Below are 18,423 nucleotides of genomic sequence, written 5' to 3' on the forward strand. Positions count from 1 at the left end.
TAGTCAAGTGTTGTTTTTTTCCTGTGACCAAATGGTCCACACAAAACCAAAGAGACTTGTCCAATATTGTGCCAAGTGTCAGATCAAACTTGCCAATGCACTCAGATGCCAACTCTGTGCTTCTGTTTTTCAACGAGTGTTTGCGGAAGATTCAGATCCCTCCATCAGTTTTTTTTTTTTTCATCCAAGAAAAACTGTTGAAACTGATCAGATGCTGATGGTAAAAACTGATTAAACCACTAAAAAGCGGACCTTTTCTGTGCACAAGAAGCATCACTGACATGTGAAGGAGCCCTCAGTTGAGAATATTGCCATATTTATACTTCTGGCAGTAGGCCAGTATGTTTGTCACTATATAAGCATATAGTAGTGTACATTATTCGTAGACTCCTATGCTAAAAAACTTTTCACACTAGTCAATAGAGCCATGTGGATATGTTTTATATTTACAATACGAGCCTTTCACAGCCGTTATGTGAAATGTAAGACTAACTTAATGTGTAAAAGGCCTAAGATTCACTCTAAAAAGTCTGATAATACAAAAGAAAGCTGCGTAATTGCATCCTTAAGATAATTTTCTTATTATATGAATTTTGGATATACAATTTGTACTAAGAAGAATGTTTAGCGGCTGCCTCTTCTTAATAAAGAGTAAGTTGAAACTGAGAAATGTGAAACTAAGAATTTGTTACTTTGTAGCAGAACATATAGTAAATCTGTTGTAGTAATACTCACTTATTACTCACTTATTACTCACTTATTACTCATTTAGTCATCCACACAGATACTGTAGGTATAAAGTCATGCAAAGCAAAAAAGAAGTTACTGGTTTGTGCATGAGAAATTTTTTTTCTAGCTCGGAGCAGGAAGCCATTGATATAGCATATATTTGTTTTGTGTCGAAATACTGCTGCGTTTTAGGCATCTCATTCATCCTGCATATGGTTTAGATGATGCTGTTTTATTGGACTAACTTAATTTCTCTGAAATTATACTATTTTGTATATACAGTGTCATGTAACTTAATGTAAACTTTGGGAACAAAAGTAACCAGGCTCCGAGTAATGTTTAAAGAAGTTTGCTCCTGCTTCCTGAGTCTCCATTTTGTTACATCGTTTCCTAACTAGGCTGGCTCACACAGTGTTAATTCTTAATGTGAGTTTGGATGGTTACAAATCTCATCCACCCACATATAAAGCTGGAAATTGCATTTACAATTTGTTTTAAAGCAGTAACCTAGCCATGGGAACTTGTTTTTGCACCAACTTACATTCTTGAGTGTAATGCATGTTTTTTTTTTTATCTTCCCCAGTATTCCATAACATCCCTGAAGACAATTCCAGAACTGTGCCGGAGATGTGATGTCCAGAATGACGATAGATCAGGTAAGCTTGGTAATCAATGTTGTATACATTAATAATCATTAAAATGAATTATTGAGGCTCATAACGTGAAGTCCACATACAGTGGGAAAAAAAAGTATTTAGTCAGCCACCATTTGTGCAAGGTCTCCCACTTAACAAGATAAGAGAAGCCTGAAATTGACATCATAGGTAGACCACAGCTATGAGAGTCAAAATGAGAAAACAAATCCAGAATATCACCTTGTCTGATTTGGCAAGATTTACTTAGCAAATTATGGTGAAAATTAAGTATTTGGTCATTAACAAAAGTTCACCTCAGTATTTTGTTATATATCCTTTGTTGGCAATGACAGAGGTCAAACATTTTCTGTAAGTCTTCACAAGGTTGGCACACACTGTTGGTGGTATTTTGGCCCATTACTCCATGCAGATCTACTCTAGAGCAGTGATGCTTTGAGCCTGTCGCTGGGCTATACAGACTTTCAAATCCCTCCAAAGGTTTTCTATGGGGACCTTCATATTCTTCTTAAGAAGCCACACCTTCATTGCCCTGGCAGTGTGCTTGTGATCATTATCATGCTGAAAGACCCATCCACGTTTCATCTTAAATGCTCTTGCTGTTGGAATTAGGTTTGCATTCAAAATCTCATGATACATTCATTCTTTCATGTACACGGCTCAGTCATCCTGGTCCCTTTGCAGGGAAACAGCCCCAAAGCATGATGTTGCCACCCCCATGCTTCACAGTAGGTATGGTGTTCTTTGGATGCAACTCAGCATTCTGTCTCCTCCAAACACGACGTGTTTTGTTTCTACCAAACATTTCTACTTTGGTTTCATCAGACCATATGACATACTCTTCTGGATAATCCAAATGCTCTCTAGGAAACTCCAGACAGGTCTGGACATGTACTGGTTTAAGCAGGGGGGACACGTCTGGCATTGCAGGATCTGAATCTCTGGCTGTGTAGTGTGTTACTGATGGTAGCTTTTGTTATGGTGGTCCCAGCTCTATGCAAGTCCTTCACTAGGTCTTCCCGTGTGGTTCTGGAATTTTTGCTCACCGTTCTTGTGATCATTTTGACCCCACGGGGTGAGATCTTGCGTGGAGCCCCATATCGAGGGAGATTATCAGTGGTCTTGTATGTCTTCCATTTTCTTATTATTGCTCCCACAGTTGATTTCATCACACCAAGCTGCTTGCCTATTGCAGATTCAGTCTTCCCAGCCTGGTGCAGAGCTACAATTTTGTTTCTGATGTCCTTCAACAGCTCTTTGGTCTTCACCATAGTGGAGTTTGGAGTGTGACTGTTTGAGGTTGTGGACAGGTTTTTTTTATACTGATAACAAGTTAAAACAGGTGCCATTGCTACAGGTAATGAGTGGAGAACAGAGGAGCCTCTTAAAGAACAAGTTACAGGTCTGTGAGAGCCAAAAATCTTGCATGTCAATTACAGGTCTTTCATCTTTTTAAGTTATAATAAATGTGTGTGGATGATATCCGCGCTGCTGTGACAAAACAAATCCATATATAGTTGTAATACACTCTGGTGGTTTATTCAACGCGTTTCAAAGCCTATGGCTTCTTCAGGAAATTACCACAGAGACATATGAAGACAGTGCTGTTATATCGCTTATATACATGCAAAATTCAAAAATATACACCTATTATTAGTGTATATTTATACATCTATATATTGCATTTATATCTAATGGTGGAAATTATTTTTCTATACACATATAATTAATTCTCAGGTAATGTTCCTCTGGCTGAAAGTGTGGCGCAGGTAGATGGGAGGATGAACGGGGATTATCTCTCATCCTCAAGTAGGTTCTTGTCCCGTTTTTTCATATAAATTCTTTATTTTCTTTTTGCTTCTGGAGTCTGAAAAATGAATGAAATTTTATTATATTGGTTTATTAAATTAAATAACTATATTATCTGTGTTATGAATGGGCACCGAGGAGGATAGCAGGCCCAAGCTAAGCCACAGAAAACCAGAGAGTTTGGTAACTAAGCGGACGCAGACCCCTGATCCTGTCCACACAACTAGCAGTAGCCGTGGAGCGTGCCTACGATGATCCTAGACGCCGCGGCACAGCCGGAGAGCTAACTAAGCCTAAAGCAAGAAAGGGGAAATCTAAACTGCCCCGGACCAGACCCCAAAGGAACAGATAACCCCCAAACATATATTGTTCTCCTTCAATAGAAGTCTTCAAACAGAGGCTGGACAGATATCTGTCTGGGATGATTTAGCGAATCCTGCTTTGAGCAGCTGGTTGGACCAAATGGCCCAGGAGGTCCCTTCCAACTCTACGATTCTATGATTCTAAGATGGACATCTTAGAAAATCTATCACAGATCACCCAAATAACAGTCATTCTCTGAGAGACAGGGAGATCAGAGCTAAAATCCATTGAGATATGAGTCCATGGCTTCCTGGGCACCGGCAGGGGCATCAACAACCCACTAGAACGAGAACAGGGCTTGGACCGAGAACAAGTCCAACAGGACTGCACAAAATTTCTGACATCACGAGATAAGGCACGCCACCAAAAAGACCGACTCACCAAATCTCTTGTACCAAAAATACCTGGATGACCAGCCAACGCGGAGCAATGAATTTCAGACATTACTCTTTTCCTCCACTGGTCAGGGACATACAATTTTCCCATAGGGCAACGTTCAGGTTTGTCCTCCTAAAATTCCTCCAGGGCACGTCTCAAATCGGGTGAGATGGCGGAAAGAACTACACCCTCATTTAGAATGTTAGTAGGCTCGGTCACATCAAGAGAATCTGCAAAGAAACTCCTAGAAAGGGCGTCCACCTTAACATTCTTAGTGCCCGGAAGAAAAGAGACCGCAAAATTAAAACGCGTGAAAAACAAGGCCCACCTAGCCTGTCTAGGATTCAAGCGTTTGGCTGATTAATCAAATTCTTGTGGTCGGTGAGGACCACAACTTGATGTCTAGCTTCCTCCAACCAATGTCTCCACTCTTCAAATGCCCATTTCATTGACAACAATTCCCGATTCCCCACGTCAAAGTTACATTCAAATGGGTAGAATTTTCGAGAAAAGAAGGCACAGGAATTCATCTTAGAAGTCACCGGATCTCTTTGGGACAAAACGGCTCCTGCACCAATCTCAGAAGCATCTACCTCCACCTGAAATGGGAGTGAGGCATCAGGTTGCATTAGAACCGGAGCAGAAGTGAATCTCCGCTTAAGCTCCTGAAATGCCGAAACTGCCTCTGGAGACCAATTCACCACCCAAGCGCCCTTTTTGGTCAAATCAGTCAGTGGTTTAACAATACCAGAAAAATTACTTATAAATTTACGGTAGAAATTGGCAAAACCCAAAAACTTGACCGCGATGAATGACCGCGATGAATGACCGCGATGGCGTCCGTTCTCGCGGGATCGCGACATCTCGCGGTCATTCGCAATGACGTTGGAGCTCGACGTCATCGCGAATGACCGCGAGACGTCACGATCCCGCGAGAACGGATGTCATCGTGGTCATTCTCGCAAAGGATTACTGGGACCAGGAGCGTGGAGAGAGGTAGGAAGGCTGCGCGGGACGCCAGAAGGTAAGAATAACAATATTTTTTATTTTTTTAATTATTTTTTACATCCTATCTTTTACTACTGATGCTGCATAGGCAGCATCAGTAGTAAAAAGTTGGTCACACTCGTCAAACACTATGTTTGACGAGTGTGACCAACCTGTCAATCAGTTCTCCAAGCGATGCTCCAGATCGCTTGGAAAACGCTAGCATTCTGCAAGCTAATTACGCTTGCAAAATGCTAGTTTTTCAGCTGGAAAATCGCAGGAATTTAAAATGCGATTTTCCCGAGGAATGGAATCCGGAATTCTCCCGTTAATTTCCGCAAGAGTTCCGCTACGTGTGAACGTAGCCTTATTCTCCGCCAAAGGAGTAGCATCAATACCCCTCAAAGGGATAGGAGTCCGCAGGGGTATCATGGGAAAACTGCAACGTTTAACAAAGTCCAAATCCATCAGATTCAAAGCTGCTCCTGAATCAACAAAAGCCTTAGCGGAAAATGAAGACAAGGAGCAGATCAGGGTAATCGCCAAAAGGAACTTAGGCTGTACACTGCCCACTGCAAATGTGTGAGCAAAACGCTTTTCTCATTTAGGGCAGACAGCAATAGTATGAGAGGTGTCCCTGCAGAAAAAACACAACTTATTACGCCTTCTAAACTCCTGACGTTGTGCCCTAGGCAAAACCCTATCACATTGCATGGGCTCAGAAGTTCGTTCGAAAGGCGGCAACGCCTCTCGTGTAGTTTTACGTTCACGTAAATGCCGATCAATTTGAATGGCCAATGACAAGGAGTCGTCAAGACCAGAGGGAACAGGAAATCCCACCATAGCATCTTTTATGGTTTCTGCCAAACCCTTCCGAAAGAGAGCTGCTAGGGCATCGTCATTCCATTTAGTAAGGACCACCCACTTTCGGAATTTTTGACAATATAACTGCAGAATCCTGACCCTGATTCAATGCCAATAGAGTTTTCTCAGCTTGATCAATAGCATTAGGTTCATCGTACAACAACCCCAAGGCTTGAAAAAACGCGGCCACATTATCCAGAGTAGGATCTCCGGGTGTCAAAGAAAAGGCCCAATCCTGGGGATCACCGCGTAGCAGGGAGATGACAATTTTAACCTGCTGCACAGAGCACCCCGATGAGTTAGGTTTCAAAGCAAAAAATAGTTTACAATTATTCTTAAAATTCAAAAATTTAGACCGTTCCCCAGAAAACACATCAGGAGTAGGAATTTTTGGTTCAGCAGCAGATGATTGAGCGAGATAGGCAGAAATTCCCCGCACTTCAGCAGCGAGCTGCTCAACACGATCAGACAATTGCTTAGTCTCCATTTAGACAAAAAATATCCTCCTACAGCCCCAGAAAAAAAGAGGAAAAATATATATAAAAAATAAATTCTGACACTTTTTTTTTTTTTTTTTAAATTCTTTCCTTCTTTAGAGTACCCTAGAGTCTACAGTTAGTCTGGTGACTCTGTTATGAATGGGCACCGGGGAGGATAGCAGGCCCAAGCTAAGCCACAGAAAACCAGAGACGTTGGTAACTAAACGGATGCAGACCCCTGATCCTGTCCACACAACTAGTAATAGCCGTGGAGCGTGCCTACGATGATCCTAGATGCTTCGGCACAGCCGGAGAGCTAACTAAGCCTAAAGCAAGAAAGGGGAAATCTAAACTGCCCCGGAGCAGACCCCAAAGGAATAGATAGCCCCCAAACATATATTGTCGGTGAGACAAGGTGAAAACACAAACGCAAGCAGAAAAATAGACTGAGCAAACGATGGGGCCCACACTGACTAGACAGGACAGGAAAGGAAAGTCACTGTCTGCAATCACGCAAAAAACCCTGCAAAAAGTCCAACACGTCTGATGCACAAAAACACTGAAGTCGCACGATTTCACCCCCACTATATCAGCACTCTGGTATATTCTGAAAGCAAAGCAAAAAGAGACCAATATAACAGGGGACAAAACAAGCTGGCACATGCAGTAACATATGGGCGGTGGTTCAGCACAGCCCCAGCCGGAGCTGGCTGACCCGCACAAAGCAGAGATAAACAAAACCAGATGAAATGCAAACAGAATAAGAAATGAACCACTTAGCTGAACATGCAGGGAAAGAGCAGGGGACATCAGACCTCAGAAGGAACAGGAAGAAAATCATCAGCAAGGATAGAGGGAGTCAGCTGTCTTAAATCCCAATCAGAAACACCAGATCTCCAATCGTCTTCCTCATTATCAGGTGGCAAGCCTCTATCAATCAGATCAGCTCCACTACTTCCAGTAACCACCAGAGGGAAGCCAGAGAGAGAATTCACAAACTCGCAACCCCTCTGTCAATCTGACCAGCTTCACTAACTTCAGTAATCACCAGAGGGAAGCCAGAGAGAGAATTCACAACATATCTGTATGTACATATGTTGAAAATAACTTTATTATATTTATTATTGCTCCATGAACTTTGACACTATGTCACATGTCAGAAGGTCTTTTGGCGCCGCTTTTGAATTTTTAATGTATATAAGTGATATAACAGCACTGTCTTCACATGTGTCTGTGGTAATTTCCTGAAGAAGAAACCATAGGCTTTGAAACGCGTTGAATAAACCACCAGAGTGTATTACAATTTACAACTATATCTGGATTTGTTTTGTCACAGCAGCGCGGTTATCATCCACACATATTTATTATAACGTCTCTGAGAGGTCACTTGCCGACCTGTGGATCTGCAGCAGCTGATATCTACATGCTTTCACTCTGCACCATCAGGTGAGCAGTTCTCTAACATTAATTGGAATAATCCATGGGATAAGACCCTATTTGCTCTTTTTTGTTTCCTGTCACACTACTATCATCTTTTTAAGTGGGAGAACTTGCACAATTGGTGGCTGACTAAATACTTTTCTTCCCCACTGTACGTTGGAAAAATTCTGTAAATTTATACTGACTACATGGCACACTTGGTGGGCAGGTTTCACACATCTGACATTCACGGTCTGCAATATCCAGACTTCTCAAAAGCCTCCTGCTCCAGACTCTGTAGTCTCATATATTCGTATGAAGGTGTTGAGTTCAGACCAAGAGACCTGCAACGGGTCAGGATATCCCAATCCCGCAGCTGGTCAGGACATCCGTATTCAGACTGTGAATATCAGATATATGAAACAATTCATGTGTGTAGATTTTGCTACAGGTCCACACTGCATGAAATCCACAGTGGAAATCTGCAGTATTTCTCAACATAGTGAGCATAAAGGCCCCGTTACATTTAGTAATGCACCAGCGATCCCGACCATGATATGACCCGGTCAGGATCGCTGGTGCATCGCTAAATGGTCGCTAGTGAGCTGCCAAACAGGCAGATCTCACTAGCGATGCAGCAGCGGTCGGCGGTCGTACTCGCCTGTCAGACGCGGCGAGGGTGACCGTCTTCCGCCTGCGTCCATGGCTCACTCGTCGGCGCCAGCAGGAAGCCAACGAAGAGAAATGGACCAGGCCGATCTCGCGCGATCAGCGATAACCAGCGGGAGAGCCGGTCGGAGGCGAGTATCACATGTAGCGATATCGCTAGTGGTATCACTGCTGCGGCAAAAAATCGGTGACGCTTTAGCCCTATCGCTAGCGATATCGCTATGTGTAAAGGGCCCTTTAGGCAGATCAGGATTTCCATTGTATGTAGATGGGCTTTGAATTGTAAATTGCTACATATTTCAGATGTTTGAATTTGCCCTTAATGGGTCTTTACTTTATTCATTCCCTCTTTTCATGTCTTTGCAAGCCATCTTTTACTTAAAAGTTACCTGCAGTTTAGTTAAACATTTGATGTCATAAAGACTTTGATATGTCATAGAGACTTCCAGTGATTGCTAGAAAGACATAGCATAACCCCTCAGCTAACCATTGTATGCCTTTTTGATTTTGATCAACATTTGTTCTCCTTGGAGATCCAAGCAAAGAGATTTGCTGGTCTGTAGCTGCCTGGATGATCTGAGGAAAGCTGAAGGAGCACTGCGCTCAATTGAAATCTTCTGCTCCATCATTCCAGCAATTGTTAGGGGCTTCAGAATTCTGTCCCCAAACAATTAAAGCTTTTGACAAGTCACTAGGACATATTGCACACGGGATTATAACTCCTAAATTCCTCCTCTATTAGCTGGATAAAATGATTGCACTTTCATGGGTTGGAAGTTTTCCAGTTTACCATGTGAAACTGCTGGGAACTGAACCACTAAATTATCAATGGGTTCCACAATCAGTTGATCAAGGAAGTTAGATTACTGACAGACTGACCTCAAAGGTAAGCACAAGGCAAGGCAGGCCATGTTATTGGAAATTTTTTTTTAAGAGGTTGTCCACTACTTTTAGATTGATGACCTATCCTTAGGATAGGTCATCAGTGTTTGATTGTCCATGGTTCAACACCCTGCCCTCCTAGCTGTTATCGGTTTAGTCAGCGGTGGCTGCTGACCGGAAGTGCTCACTTGACGAGCTGCTCCATCTACTTCATTTGCTGCCACAGGGTACTACACGACCACCTGTTATTGCTTTGAATAGGAGGTGGATATGCAGTACCAAGCCCTGGCCACCACAAGCAGACGAAGCAGCTCGGCGAGCGAGTACTTCCGGCTGGCGTCTGACACCGATCACAGTTGATCAGCAGGAGTCCCGGGAGTTGGACCCCACCCAATCAGACATTGATGACCTATCCTAAGGTCAAGTCATCAGTGTAAAAGTAGTGGACATCCTCTTTAAGCTTAATTTAGTTGCTTATACATGGAAGGATAGAGTTTCTTCTCCAATGATAGGGTTTCTTTCATCTTTCTCGCCTATTCTTGCCACCACAGTGATATTTTGAGGCCTCTTGGAGTATAAGCCTGGCTTGGAGTAGGTGACCTATATTTAGTTTTCATCTGCATTTTTCACCAATTAGTTTAGAACAGCTTGTGATGCTTTGTGCAGATCTGAAGTATGTAACTACTGTAATAGTATATCGTGTAGTTTGCAAGTCAGCAGTTCTGGATTTTTTTTTTCGTTCACATAACCTGCTTTTCACCGCACCCACAGTGACTGGAATTATAGGCAGTTGTGTAAAGGAGATCGTTAGCTTGGGTAAGTATTCAGATCCCCCCAAGCACAGACTATATTGGGAACTGACAGCAGAGAGATATTACATGAAAGATTCTTCTTAACATTGGATATTAGTCAAGAGGAGGCGGTAAATAGAAGATCATAGCCAAGATCACCGTCCGTCCTGCACACTTCTCGCCCTGTGTGCTCCTCAGCTTTCACAGGGTGTCACCTTCAGACAGGTCTCCAATGAACAAAAAACGTCCACGGTCGTTAATTATCCTCGAGAAGGGGAAAGAATATCCGCAGTATCTTGTGCTATCTTCAAGATATGGGTCAGCCGAGGACATTAAGAAGGGTAAATATTTTGGCAACAGTGGATGCGATTATTATCATTCTTTATGTGTTGTGCATTGAATCATTTAAGTTGATGACAGATTTCATATTTTAGCTTTTATTGTGCGTGCTAAGAACAGATGATGCAGATGTATGTCTTTGTAGTATATAATGGGAGCGGTGAGCAGTCAGTACACATTGTAGAATTATTTAGTCCTTCAAATGTTTTATCTCCCTGCTGTTGGACGCGTCTTTTTCTTTCTTTATTTCAACTTTCTGTTAACTTGAAGAACTGGGATGAATATGTGCGGTGGGTCACGATCGGCTACAGCCAGACTCACTGTTCCACAGGAGCCTATATCCAGCAAATACATTTAGCATAAAATTGTAAGGATAAAGATTAAGAAATGCAGATAATTGAAATGTCAGAATCTTTCAGGGGACGCCATCATCTATTTCGCTGAGCGGTCTGATAATGGAGGGGACTGATTTTACATTCATATAGAGCCCGAATATCACCATCACGGTGGAGCAAAGATTAATAAGCCATCTATTTGTACCTCTTGGGAATGCTGCATGTATGTTAATAGTCTCATGTCCATTCACATTTAATAGTCGCGTTTCTCATGTCTATGTCCTTTGTTTTATAAGAGCATCTGTCTTATTAGCAGCAGATAAACATATGACGCAGCCTAACCTGTGGCCATCCTAAGCAGAAGCATAGGATAAGAGAAAGAGCACTTCTTCTCTAGAACGAGAGCCGTCGTGCCCCATCCACTTCCGTTTTTCACCCCATTTCCAGGGATGCATTAGAAAAGAGCATTAGTTCTGGTCCTTGTAGTACTTAAATGTCTTGTACATTTGGAGTGACCTATGGTCAACGCGATTTCTCCTAACAATGAGTTTATCTCAATCTGATGTTCTCACCTAGTGATGGGGCCCCATATGTGTCTAGAATATCTGTGGGGAAAGAACATATTAAGCTGTAGCCACTGCCACTGGTCTCTGCCCTGGGTTATAGGAACACCAGGCGATGTAGTGAATCACCGTAGAGAGTTGGTGTCATGTCCTATGATCCCTATAGTTGCTGTGTACAGTATCTGTATTGCACGGTGTACTAAAATTGCCCCAGTGTACAACTCTTGGTGCCTCGGTCCAAGTCACAAGCATTTTGTCATGATTCTATAGTTCGGATCTGAGCATAAACCTCGAGGGTTAATGCAGTTGGCCTCTCTTTGAACTGGGCAGGGCTTTTTATGGCGCTCTAGGCTTGCATCCCTGTCAGTTATACTTTTGCCCTCGGCTGAGTTAAGTTACCCCTGTGCGTTTGTGTGCCTGTGCCTTGTGCCTGCGTTTCTGAGTGTGTACCCCGTTTTTGACCAGGCTTGTCCCTTACGTTGCTCTTGTCCTGTGTTTTGGTACTGTCTGTGGCTATGCCGGTATTGACTCTGGCTTGTTCTCTGGCTATCCCTTTGTCTATCCCTTTGGCATTGGTATTGGCTCACCCGGTGCCCTGACCCACGCTTTCACCTGATTATCCTTCTCCCTTGGCTTTTGTCGGTTTTCCTCATTTTGATCCCCTTGTAACATCCTGCGGCGCTCCTTACCCCAACTAGCAGGGTCTCCGTGTTTGGCCCCGCCTCCTTTGGTCACATGCTGCAGATCCTGTTAGCGGTCGAGCATCACTTGCTTCCCCGAGCACCGCTACGCTGCTGTCCCCTGCTTGACACAGGACCTGCACGGACCCAGGTCAGTCGGTTGCTGTGCCATGATACCACCAATCCTACCCTCTCCGCTTTGCACAGGACCTGTGTCCGCTCCTTGACAGGTCGGTCACGGGGTCCTGACACATTTAATACATATTCATTTAATAGTGTACTAAAGGCGCTTAATACAAGTCACAGATTTCCAAATACTTATGTTATAACTCAATGGTATTTCGTAAAGGGAATCTGTCACCAGGTTTTTGCCACTTAATCTGTGAGCAGTAAATGTATAGGCAGAGAGTTTGATTCCAGCGGTGTGTCACTTACTGGGCTGTGTGCTGGAGTTTTGATAACCTCCTTCTAATAACATGGTGATTTTATCAGTAGAGGACTAGTAAACCTGCTGCCAGGTAGTCTTCCATATTGATGAGCTCTGTATACCATACCAATCCCTTTCACTGATTGGCAGCTTTCTGTGTACACTGTGCATAGGCAGAAAGCTTCAAATCAGTGGTGTGGGCGGGGTTATACGGAGGTCTGCATTTAGACAACTGCTTTATCTGCAGAAGATAAAACAGTGATGTTATTAAAATGACAGCAAGCAGTCCAGAAAGTGACACATCGCTGGAATCAGGGTCTCTTCCCCACAACACGGTGCTCTCAGGTTCACTTTGAGATCTATTTTGATCTGTTATAAACAGATCCATGGTAGACAGAGGACTTGACACCAGTGTGAACCAAGCCTCATACACATATGTTGTCAGCTTTGCTGTAATGTTTAGTCCCTACTTATGAACCTTATCTATGTATGTTGCGTTGTCTTTTCTTAGAGAAGAAACAAACGATTTCTGCTTAGAGTGCAATATGTGAGGTGACATATCAGCCGCCTGCAGATTAGCCATACTTTATCGCAATGACCTACTTTCCATTTCCAAGAGCTGTAGAGTAGAAAGATGAGTTTTTCTTTTGTGTCAGATCTCACTTAATCTAGAAGGATTAGGGCCTTATGAAAACTATCTGATTAGTAAACACTGTAAGGGGGAATGATGTATGAATCCATAATAAATGTGTGCGGGAGACGCACAGTACAAACAAACAGCCCATTATCTCTACTCAAATACTTGGGCTCACTGACCCTCACGGAACACTAATTCTTCTTATCCAGATCTGTCCATTAAACCAGCAGACACATATAATCCCATCATACATAATCTTCATTTGACAGTATTGTAAAAGAGCTCCATCTTGTGTGCGGACGAATAACATTCCCCATGCCATTGCAGCATACTCCGCAGAAGGACAAATAAAGCACAAAACTGGACAGCCGTGATTTGGTGACATGTCCTCTCTAATACATTTTTATGGAGATCAGAGCCCATTTATTCTTATATAGAGCTCCAGATTCTCTGCATATAAACAATGTAGCTCTAAATAAGCCTGACCCTAGAAGAAGGAGCGTACATGCTTACCACACACTATTTTAATATGGATTTTAAATAGAATCTGTCTACCCCTATGGAGGCAGTGCTTAATAAGGCATGGTAAAATGTTTTGAAAGCTGCCTATTACACCACCATCCCCTGCACTGTTTCGTCAAAAATTGGCATTTATTGGCAAGTACACTGGTGGGCGAATCGGTGCACTTGCAGTCTCTGGCTGCTTTTTGCTCTGCCCCCCGTTTTGTGATTGACAGCAGAGACAGAAGCTTTGCTCTTATTCTCCTTCAAGACACATTGTGGTATTAGTGGGGAGTAGTGATGGGCGAGTAGCATCATTGCTCGGGTGGTCTCTGAGTATTTTGGCGTGCTCGGAGATTTAGTTTTCCTCGTCTCAGCTACATGATTTGCGACTTGTAGACAGGCAGATACATGAGGGAATTCCCTAACAAACAGGCATTCCACACATGTATTCAAGCTGTCTAGCAGTCGCAAATCATGTAGCTGAGACGACAAAAACTAAATCTCCGAGCACGCCAAAATATTCGGAGGACACCCAAGCAATGAGTATACTCACTTATCACTAGTGGGGAGAGATACTACCTCTAGTGTTGCCGAGAGGTTTCTTTTAATGCAGGGGTGAGGAATCTTTTTTTCTGCCCAGGGCCCTTTGGATACTTATACCATCCTTCGGGGGCCGTACAAATTGTGCGCTAACTCCGCCCACAAAGTACGTCGTGAAGCTGGCCCTGAGCAAGAAGAAATTAATACAAAATACAGCTGCCAATCCAAGGACTGTGGGTCCCAGGCATCAGACGGGAGGCCGGATAAAAAGTCATCAAGGGCTGTAAACTGCCCGAGGGCCTGAGGTTCCCCACCCCTGCTTTAAGGTATACAGTTAGCATGTAAGCTCCCTCTAGTGACAGCAAAGCGTGCAGTATCTTAAGCGCCGTGGATCCGACTACTATAACGATATATTAGGAAATTAATCTGCACTGGTTTTACACTTCTATAAATTAATAAGGGTGCGCATTCACTTTAAACTTAGAAATAACATATCTATTTATAAAGGACAGATCGATGAGCGCATAAATCCTAGGCTGTGAGAGATTATTAAGATATCAATTACTTGAGCACATAAATTATGCAGCAAAAAGCAGAGGCTTAACGTGACATGGAACATAAGCAAACATTATGACTGCTTTTATTAATGTTAATCATTCCAGTGCCAACACGAGGGAAGTGTTTACAAGAGGGAATTACTTTAATCTAAATCATCAGTGGAGCAGTCTAGACAAGCATGTTTCTAGCTCCCCGACACGGGCAGGTGAGCCGCTAGAATGGACATTAAAGTCACATGTCAAACAGAGCCACATATTTCCCCAGTGGCGACCACTACAGGAAACAATGCAGTATTACAGGTGGTAACTACTCACCATGCAATATATGGACTACTTGTGTCCGTCAGAAAAAAGTTTGCCATTAGCAGCTATCTGCTCTGGTTCACAATGGAAACTACCATCTACCATGTCCATATGCCCTAACAGTGCCCTAATAATGCATTATTGAGTTTGGCTGTCATTCTGAAATATCCCTTTTAAGTTTCTTGTCTTAGAGAATGACTTTAGAAAAGCTGGGTTAAAATCTCAGTGGAAGATATAAAAAATTGCCACCAAGTTTTCTAAAAACATGTATACCATAAAAATCCAGCTGAAAAGTGTGCAGTCAGGGGGGCCTTACAGTGCCAGACCCACCCAACCTCCTCGTTAGTGATCTGGCAGAGAGAGACACATAAAGCACTCTATCCAGTGATTCCCCTGATCCTCTCTGTTTGAGAACTGTGTGAGATCTTTTCAGATCAGTGGCATTTCTTCTGGCAGTGCCATCTTGCCGCTGCCATCTGTGCCAGGAGGAGATCTTTCCACTTGCAGCCTTGCTTCTGGTTCACCTGTGAGATATGCAGTGCCCTGAGATTGGAAATCAAAGAAGTGTCATCATTTGCAGTTTCCAAAAAATCACTACGTACCCATCACAAAATCACCTGCACCAGCATCAGAGAGCTGCTGTGGTTACAATGAGTAGCTGTTGTTGTCTGATCCCCAGTGGTTCTGTTTGCTACCCACCTACCTGTCAAAACCGTCACCTGCATCTCCAGTGAGGTATCTGGCAGGTATAGGGGGTTTAGCCCTATGTTGAGATAATTAAAGCTGTGTATGCCTCTACCATTAGTCACTCTGCCATCTCCACCAATAACCCCTCAATTTTTTTTCTGTTGAGCGAATGTTGGTTGCCCCTTATAGTCCCAAAAATATGGTTTCTAAGAAAGTACTCAATTCATCAGTCAAAATTTTAATGCAAGAATATTGGGCTCAATTTCCAGAATTCATTTTTTATCTAATTTTGGCGCGGAGGCAATGCTCCATCATGTGCAGTAGAGTGGATCCATCACAACCCTCCAAACAAACAATGCCATAAATAAACAGTAGCACAAAAAAAGTTTGGATAGTTAAGTTCAGGTCCGGGTTATAAGCCAGAACAGCAGACCCATGTCTACACGGCTGACAAGAGGCTGAACGTGTAGCCGAGTCTTCCCTGCTGGTTAGACCATTGTGCAGATAGAAGTGTTTTCATAAGGCTTAGACAGAATTAATTTCCATGCTTTTGCCTTTATTGGCTCCTGTCAGAATAAAACAGCTGGGGAGCATATGGTGTTCATTCCCCTGTATCACTTGGAAAAAATTTCACATGTAAATAGAAGTTACATAAAAGTAGAGCCCAAGAACCCAGAATCTTATATAAGACATGAATAAATGGGCACAATGATTTCTCTGTACTGGACAAGCGGCTGAGAGTGATTTCCGTTTTTCTCAGGATGACATGAAGCATATCCATCTGTGTACATCTTGTTGGTTCTCTACATTTCATGTTGCCTTCATTTATCTACTTCCTGAACGGTGACACTTGTGGAGATAGATATTACTAATATGTATCATATTAAGAAAGGTATATCTTCTCTGCAGCTCATAATCAGGGTAAAGATGATGTTTGGCGCCAGTAAGGATTGGTCAGGGTCATGAGCAGATCATCTTTCGTCATTCTTCTTTACTTGTCCATTAGTTGGTTTGGTTAAAGGCTCCCATGCACTTTATGTTCCTAATCGACAGCTATATCCCCACAGAAATGCTCGGCTCAGTCAAGCTCTGCTGTGTTTTCTATGAGAAAGTTGTTGCCATACTCCTCCAGCAGTGGCTAATCTCCCAGAGATCAAAAGGATCACTCAGTGGAAATCCAACAGGTCAGAACCTTCTCTTTCTCTGCATCATTTGTCTGTGGAGAGTTGGGAAGCCCAAATACACATTAGGTCAACCGACTTGTCAAATGTGGTTTTAAGAATACTAATAAATCCATGAAACAATGTGGCCAATTATGGCTACCTTTAGGCTGTGTTCACTTCTATCAGTTGTGTCTGGCCAGAAGTTTTATGCCTGAACTGGTCACAACTGATGACTAGTTGTGCACACAACGCTTTCTGATCCACCTCCAAAACTGATGTGTCACAACAATTGAGGCATTGGATGACCTGGATCTGTAGAATCAGTTCTAGCATCAGTTCCCTCTGTCCCTTTACTTTACTTCACGAGATGGGAAAAGCAGCGGACCGCTGGATATGTTGGAAATAGGACATCTGTAGTGTGACCCCCTTATCCAAGGTTCTGTAATGGTCAAAGTATAGTTCAAGTTGAAGTGCCGAAGATCAGTTCATACGTTGCATTTTCCCGGGACATTTTTCTGTAAAAGCAAGCATTTTACTGTCCCAACAAAGTGAATGAGAATTTCTAATATCTCTTTTGAACATGTTTCTTTCATCTTTTCCTTGCAGATTTAAAGCTGCAGAATGTCAATTGTTCGAGCGTTTTTGCAGCGTTTTCACCCACTCTAATAAAAAAAAAAAAACATAAAAAATGCAGCCACGACCCGTGTTTTCCTGACAAATACTTATCGTGTGCAAATACCCTAAAGGCAATTTTGTGTAAACTCTGAGTCCTATGAATTGTATTTTTGGAGCGTAGAAATAAACCCACAAAAAAGGGGGAGAACATACAAACTTCATGCGGACATCGCCCCTGGTCAGATTTGATCACAGAACTCCGGCTGCCTGTCGGTAGAGATGTAGATTCTAATATTAATATTGTGAATAATGGTTGTGTGAGCCTTCAGGGCAGGGTGGCTGAGGGTGTACAGATATGTGAGATCAGACGTCGTAAAGGCCTAAAGTGTCTGGTGACAACTAAAGGGCAAGTAAATCATTCATTTTCATTAACTGTGTTCTATGGGAAATGTCATCATGTACCGTACTTCCGTCATCTATACTTTGATAGAACCGCAAACAATCAAAAGTCAAACAAATGTAAAATTCCTTATGTGCCAAATGCAAACACTGCATATGATGTAATGTGGATGTCAGAGGGGCCTGTTCACTCAGACGTATCCCAGAAGAGCCATAGTTGTTGCTTTTCCTATTGATCTTAATTACATCTCTCATTAAAAGTATTAATCTTAGTCTATTTCTGCCTTACTATCTGATATTTCCCAATGGTACAGAGCAGTTATAAACCTACCTATAGAGGGTAAAGGTCGGCCCCACTGATCAGAGAGTTACAAACCATCACTTTATTCTATGAGAAAGCTTCTTTAAATAAAATGAATAATTCCAATAAATATGGACTTGATTTCCCCCCAGGTGTAGACGCTGGCATATGCTGCTATAATAGGAGCTTATTCTACCTACTTGTTCATGCATATATAGCCATATGTGCTTTGTCATTCACTAAAATACTTGAAACGGTTTACTCAGTTTCAATGAACCAAATATTTTCCCATTTACAAATGACATATTGAGCTTGTAATGTTCAAATTCCTAAAATATTCTGGTAATGAT

General features: G+C 42.6%; 1 protein-coding gene across 3 annotated transcripts in view; it reads left to right on the top strand.

Moving 5' to 3' along the window:
* SNCAIP (synuclein alpha interacting protein) overlaps window positions 1-18,423 on the top strand; it is a 320,769-nt gene that overhangs the window by 194,339 nt on the left and 108,007 nt on the right. For all 3 annotated transcript variants that reach the window (XM_073556172.1, XM_073556094.1, XM_073556231.1), the window contains one exon: window positions 1,313-1,385. In XM_073556172.1, coding sequence (XP_073412273.1) covers window positions 1,313-1,385 — 73 coding nt within the window. The remainder of the gene's footprint in view (window positions 1-1,312; window positions 1,386-18,423) is intronic.

The sequence above is a fragment of the Dendrobates tinctorius genome, unplaced genomic scaffold, assembly GCF_039654945.1.
Source record: "Dendrobates tinctorius isolate UK_male_01 unplaced genomic scaffold, ASM3965494v1 ptg000003l, whole genome shotgun sequence".
NCBI classification, from domain to species: Eukaryota; Metazoa; Chordata; class Amphibia; order Anura; family Dendrobatidae; genus Dendrobates; species Dendrobates tinctorius.